We start from the raw sequence: 6,799 nt of genomic DNA on the forward strand, positions 1-6,799 counted from the left end.
CGCTAATTTACTCAAAATTGATACACCCCGGCTTACCATCTAGCGGAAGGTTTCGGAAAGGTGAAAAAACATATATTTAATACTTGCGCCGGGTATTTAATGTTCGGCTCCGCCCGAACTTAGACTTTCTTACTTGTTCATTTTTATGTTGGTCGTAAACTGGGCTTGAACCCGCAATGGTAGTGCGCACCTCTAACCACTACACTACAGCGGACGCCTGGTATGATGAATACTTGCCCGAATATTGGAATATCAGTAAACTTTGTCCAACGCAGACAAGACCTGTCGACGATACTGTGAGAAAGACTGAAACCCTTTACGAACCAACTGATTGGACCTGTCACCATCGAATAAACAGTGAGTTAGGTGTTTGCAAATTATTTTTATTTGCAAATAGCTTACGTATAAACGTAATAACTGTTTCTTTGTTTCGCTTTTGCTTTGACTTTTCGTTTCAAATTCATTGGAAAATTTGAGCGATAATTTCCAATAATTGTGATTTTGTAAGTAAATTTTTGGTAAAATTGTATATAATTACATATCCAACAGATTATTGGACCAGCGCCTCGGATGGCTACGATAATGCACTTTGGTTTAACAATTTAAACGCATAATTGATAATAATGATAGAATTCAGAAATGTAATTTTAAAATGCTAACGAAAATACTGGTCGCAATAAAATTCCCTTTAAAGTTAAGATATTTAAAAACTAAGTACGCATATACATGTACTTCAGGACTTCAGGAAAAAATACAAATAAAACTCCATGCCGGCTAATATGTCATTTTTAGTAGAATTTAAGAATAATTAAATAAAGAGAACGGTATAATTTAATTTGTTTTAATATGAATAAATGAAAGACGGAAAATAGTCCTTATTTTTCAAGTTTTAACCATCATCATATGTGTGTGGTACGACCGTGTGGCCTTTAAGTTTTACAAATATTAATTTTAAGGTAGAAAAATATAACTGAATGATAATTATTAAAATCAATATATTTGATCGAAAAAAGAAAAACTAAGTAATAATAATTTCTTTCGAGCGAAAAAATTAAACTGTTATTATACTGATTTACAGAAAAAATATTTTATTGATGCAAGCTTCATTTAACTGGTGTGGGGTCCACTGATATATGTATGTATTGGAAATAGTACACAAAAAGAAGTAAAAATAATCCTAATCTTTTCGCCCTTTTTCTACTACCCGAAAATGCATGGCCGCAATTGGCATGCAGAAAAAGTGAGGTTATGTAAGTGACATCACCAAGGCACATTAAACAGGTAGTATCAGTAGAGCAAAAACAACATTTGCGTGTATTTTGTTGTTGCTTCTGGTATCGAAAGTGTCAAAAACTGTTCTGAATTTTTTCTTCTAAATCAAAGCGTGCCATGTGAAATACAAAAAATTATAAAAAATAAAAAATTGAAATTGGAAAAAATAAAAATTGATGCAACTTTCTTTCCTAGTAAGTTTGATCCATCCTGCCGAGTGCTGCCGAGTTGGGCGAACGTTCCAAAAGCTGCTACTCAATCGCTTGTTTTGTATGGGAAAAGGTTTCACATGCAAATGGATTTTAACAATTCAGAATTTTTGTGAGAAAAAATTAAAAATATTTGACATTTTCGAGACCAAATAATTTGAAAATAAATCAAATCAGCTGCTCTACTGATACTACCTGTTCAATGTACCTTGGACATCACCTTATATTTATTTCAGCATGATTAAACCTATAGAATGTGAAAACGTTGGGTTGTCTATTTTTTCCTGGCCTACCTATCGGGTTGGCAGCTATGAACAGGTAGGTAATACTAGAAATTTTCACTTATCTGTTTTATAGGCGACATACACAGTGCGTGTGACTTGCGAGTCATTTGTGTACGTGTTGACTCCCCTTCGACTACAAACAGTTGAATCATTCAGAGGCATGCCGGGAGCCATGTCGGTGTAACTAACACACGAAAAAAATGAAAGTCCCATATAATATTATGAGAAATAATTTACATTTTAAAATAATCGTCCCGCGAGACGAAAACAACTTTTCCATTGTTCAGTAATAACACTATACGACAGTCAAAATCGGGATGTGATGAAACCAACGGGAAATGTTATATCGGTCAAAAACAACTTATACGTGTCCCGGCGTTTCGCTGGGTCACGTCTAGGAATCGAGATATATATATAACTATCATATAGGGGAAATTGTCACCTTTGGTGGTCTTTTTTTGACATAACTCGAGAACCACTAGTCCGATTTTGCTCGAACAAATTAAAAAAAATTAAAAATTACAATTTCTTTAATATGTTCATATAACGTTTTTCTATATAATCAATAGTTTTGCCGGTAAAAATAAATGTATGAAGAAAAAAAATATTTTTTGCCTAAAATATTAATTTTTTTTTAACTGTTGTTTACGCCCACTTTCCACTTCCAAAAATAAACGTGTAAAAAACGTTACAAACGTATGTTGTGTTGCTTTAAAACATTCCACTTCGCTGGGTTTTGTATTCTAGCAGCTGAAGGAACGTATACTAAAATTTTCCGACATGTGCTCACGATTTAAGAAAAAAATTCCAAGTTTGTGAGAATTGCCCATATATTTTTTAAACAGAGAAAATGATGATTGCCCTTGTAAAACTATTTTTTTAAACGTCAATATAAGTTGACCTAATACACTTACCCAACCATATTATGTGCATATAATGGTATTACATCCTTTAGCAGAGCTTCTGTGTTGCGGTCTATGTCCAAATGCAGTACGGCAAAAACAATATCCAATGTTTTCATCATGTCCTTTCGAAAAAAATAAAAATAGGAAATCTATAAACAACAATATTCGGAGAGAGTATTCATATGCATGAATTGGCGGTAAGTGGAAGATTGTTCTACTAGAATATTCAGAATGCAAATGCGCCAATTTTTAAGAGTACTTCGCAGCTGCTAAAGCTCTAATTTTTTCAAAAACATGCGGGGCAAAATTTGTCAAGTGTACCAGGAAAAACATTTTATGACAGCATTTTGTTCCAACTCCACCACGTTGTTGCTATGCTTACTAATTAACCAGTGTGTAAATAAATTTTTTTCCTACCGCGGTTTTTTGTCGAGTTATACGAGTTTAAACATGCAAATTTCTGCCTTTTTTCTCAGTCACGAGTTTTCTTAAAATTCTTATCTCATATCACACTTATGATAGATAATCAAAAATTGCTGACCTAATAAAACTTTTTCCGTGATTTTTGGCGAAACTATAATTTGTTGCTACAAATTTTTTTTTCCAAAAGATTTTTATTGCATTTTTTAAGCAATGTACCATTTTTTCGCAAATGACTTATTTCGATAGCATATTTTCTAAGTTTAAAAAGTGCACTCACTTTATTACAATTTTCTTTGGATGCAGTTAGCCAACTGCAAAACTTTTGTATGAGTTTTTATGAAGAATTTTCCGTTGAATCCGAAATCAGAGCAGACAAAGGTGTACCAGTTTTTGTGATTTATCCAAACTTCGCAATTTTCTTTGGATGTAGTTGGCCAACCGCGACATTATGATTTTTATGAAGAATTTTTCGCTGAATCCGAATACGAAATCAGAATGCAAGAAAGTATACAACTTTTTGAGATATTGCCAAATTTCGGGTTTTTGAGATCAGAAAAAGAGTGCACTCACTTGATTGGAATTTTTTTTGGATGTAGTTGGCCAATCTTAAATTTATTTTTTGTATTTGTAAAGGCTATTAAATTTGCTACCATATGCGTCAACACGGTTATCCAACTGGATAAGCAATTTAGGACTTGAAGCGACTTTAGCCGACTTGAACTCAGCGAACATTCTCTATTTTTTGTGCTACATAAAGTGCACTCTAACCTAACATTACTCCAAGGTGTTGCTCCAAGTGTACACAACGATTGAGAGCGTTCGCCGATCTAAACAGGTCTAAATGCCGAAACAACAGCCCTCTTTCGGGTTGTTGATGTTGTTGTAGCGGTTCGGATGGGGATCGTTCCGGTTACATGGACCCGGCTGTAGTGGGAACGTGGCAAGACGTACGGGGCCCCGCTAACTGGCTAACAATATTCATCACTCATTGTACAATGTGTTGAATCTTGGTTTTTGCCTATGGATTTTCACTACGGTAGGCTTTAATGTCAAAGATCTTAATGCTATTACAAAACGGATTTGGCACTGCCCGGCAGTCAGGTCTACGTAACCGGAACGACGCAGATTCATAACTGGCAAAGGACTGTCACTATAGCATCATTCCCCAAAACTTCTTTGGGGAATTTGTATGCTGTTACCATAACAACCACCAAACGGATTTGGCATTTTGTACATTCCTCTTCTGTTCATCTGTTCTGGTACAAAATCAATTTTCAAGGCTTTTCTTTTCTACTTACGTATACACATAAAAATTGCTATGGGGTATTCTAAATTAATTCGTGGTTGGTTTAAACATATGTGTTTTTCACTCATCAGTTGTCCCACACCAAAATTCAACTTACCTTCGAATACTTGCAATTGAGTATTTCTTGTACCAACTGCCTCGTCAGCCATGCTGGACCACCAGACTGCAATAAAGACTCCAACACTTGCGCAGACATAACCGGTAACCAGCCATGATCTGTCACCGTTTTCCACACTTCTCGAAATTGATCAGAAAGTGGAGTCTGCGATACGAGATTCTGTGTGAGTGTTATGCTACGTGATTTTGTGTTACCCGATGGATGTACATCTTGCTGCATTTTGCGTATAATTTGAAAAGACAAGCCCAGCCGCTCTTTAACATTTTCCTGAGAAGCCATCTCTTCACTGCTGAGTGGAGTCAAAAACTGTTGAATCATATTCAATGGCTTCAGAAGTTCATTTTCACGCACTGAATACATATAAGCGCATAAGAACGAAGTAGCACAAACGGAGAAAGCAAACATTCTGCGTTTTATATTCTCCAAAATACTTTTGACATCAGTCGATGTGAGTATGTCTTTTTCCCATGCGATCAACACATGGTTAAGGACGCCGGGCAGATTTAAACAAATATCTTGCCAAGTCAGATTACTGAACAAAAGTTACAAAATCATTTTTTTATTAAACACAAAATTTTAAATATACATATATTACAAATTACCTATTCTTATGTTGCGCTTCTGGACTCCGTAGGCTTAACAATAGCTCATCCACAATTTGTTCATCGCAGAGGGCAATCATGTTGCGAGGATTCTTAGGCTTATTACGTTCCGCCATGCACTCGCGCACCCATTTCTCGAAGAAAGAGTCACCATGCTCGGATAATACCACCTGTAAATTATAGCATTTTTAATGCCTAATTTTAGCTAATAACTCATATACGCTTACATCTGATCCATAGGTTTGTACAATAAAAGTCAGCATTAAGAAAGACACATCGAACAGTGTTGATCGTATGATCGACGGTTTACCAATTTCGCCTGGAACTTGCTTGGAATTTTCATTACATTGTATCAAACGGGTAACGAAAGTTTTTAGGCGGCCTTCTACTGTGGCCACTGACAAAATTAAGTCGAAACTGTTACCTGTTTTTATAAATAAAGATATATTAAAAATATAATGGTATATGTCCGATTTTAATTTATGTACCAACTAAAACTTGGCAGAGTACACCTAACAACGCCTCCTGAACTTTGTTGTAATCGGTGCTTAATGTTTTGAGAACACCTGACAATGGAACTTCAGCACGTATTATGAAATTGATGATTGAAAGAGCCTGGTTTCCTGATTCTCGTTTCTGCAGCATGAGCGAAGTACTCTCACTGAAATGTTTTTTTATGAAAATAAGGAAGTATTAACTTTTATAAACTTAGGAAGATATTTCTTGCTTCTTCAAAAAAAAAATAAATATAGAAAAAACACAATGTAAAGGTTTGATAACTAGCCCAAACATGTACATAACGAGGGCTTATATTCAATACCCTGTAACTACAATTTTGATGAAAATGAGTTTTTGANCTACATAACGAGGGCTTATATTCAATACCCTCTAACTACAATTTTGATGAAAATGAGTTTTTGATGGTAACGTGAGCTCTTATTTATCCTTCAACCATGACAATAATGCCAACCTTAAAATTTTGCTTTTATGGTATTATATTCTCATTTTGAAAGATCCACTATCTGCAATAACATTTTGTTACAAAAGCAAAATCCTCTATCTACACAATTTTGCTTCATTACCATTTTTTGTGGCAGGTAAAATAAAGACTGGGTAAGTTAAATGTGCCGATGCATGTATGTATATGTTCTGGTAAAATCCGATCTTAGGTCAAACTAGTTTTGCCCAGGCTAAACTTGTTCTACCTAATGCGATGTCCAACCGAAACCAAATCTTGTGGACTGCGTAGCTTCAGTTGGACTGATGATAAGAGTTACAAAAATAGTTTATTCTAAGATCGGGTTTGGCCGGTAGCTTACAGGTATATACATGTCCGCTCATTTACTACAATAATGTCATAACTCAAAAAATCAAAACTCGAGAAAGACGGCTTTAAAGTTTTGAATTTACATATATGCCGATACTAAAAATGAATACATATTTTATTCTAGTGAGATTCTGGTAAAGGCCTGTATGCAGCTCTCAGGAAAAGCAAAAACTCCATATAAAATGACGTACAAGAAATGGCTAAGAAATTTTCTTGAGTCGAATTTCCTTAAGGCAGTACGCAGTTCTTAAGAAATTTACTACGCTTTCTACTACGGTTTTCTAAAGTTTTTTGTGAAGAAAGAGCATAAGGCAACCCAGTTTTGCAACAGAAATATATGCCCGTTCCATTAT

General features: G+C 35.0%; 2 protein-coding genes across 4 annotated transcripts in view; one reads left to right on the forward strand and one right to left on the reverse strand.

Annotated features, from left to right (window-relative positions):
* UbcE2M (NEDD8-conjugating enzyme UbcE2M) overlaps positions 1–6,799 on the forward strand; it is a 35,492-nt gene that overhangs the window by 19,546 nt on the left and 9,147 nt on the right. The window lies entirely within an intron of this gene.
* MED24 (mediator complex subunit 24) overlaps positions 1–6,799 on the reverse strand; it is a 20,465-nt gene that overhangs the window by 6,821 nt on the left and 6,845 nt on the right. The window contains exons 5-9 of the mRNA XM_017617693.1: positions 5,608–5,780; positions 5,347–5,543; positions 5,120–5,289; positions 4,497–5,049; positions 2,680–2,792 (exon numbers count right to left, since the gene is read on the reverse strand). Coding sequence (XP_017473182.1) covers positions 2,680–2,792; positions 4,497–5,049; positions 5,120–5,289; positions 5,347–5,543; positions 5,608–5,780 — 1,206 coding nt within the window. The remainder of the gene's footprint in view (positions 1–2,679; positions 2,793–4,496; positions 5,050–5,119; positions 5,290–5,346; positions 5,544–5,607; positions 5,781–6,799) is intronic.

The sequence above is a fragment of the Rhagoletis zephyria genome, unplaced genomic scaffold, assembly GCF_001687245.7.
Source record: "Rhagoletis zephyria isolate East Lansing unplaced genomic scaffold, Rhagoletis_zephyria_1.1 Rzeph_scaffold_01465, whole genome shotgun sequence".
Lineage (NCBI taxonomy): Eukaryota > Metazoa > Arthropoda > Insecta > Diptera > Tephritidae > Rhagoletis > Rhagoletis zephyria.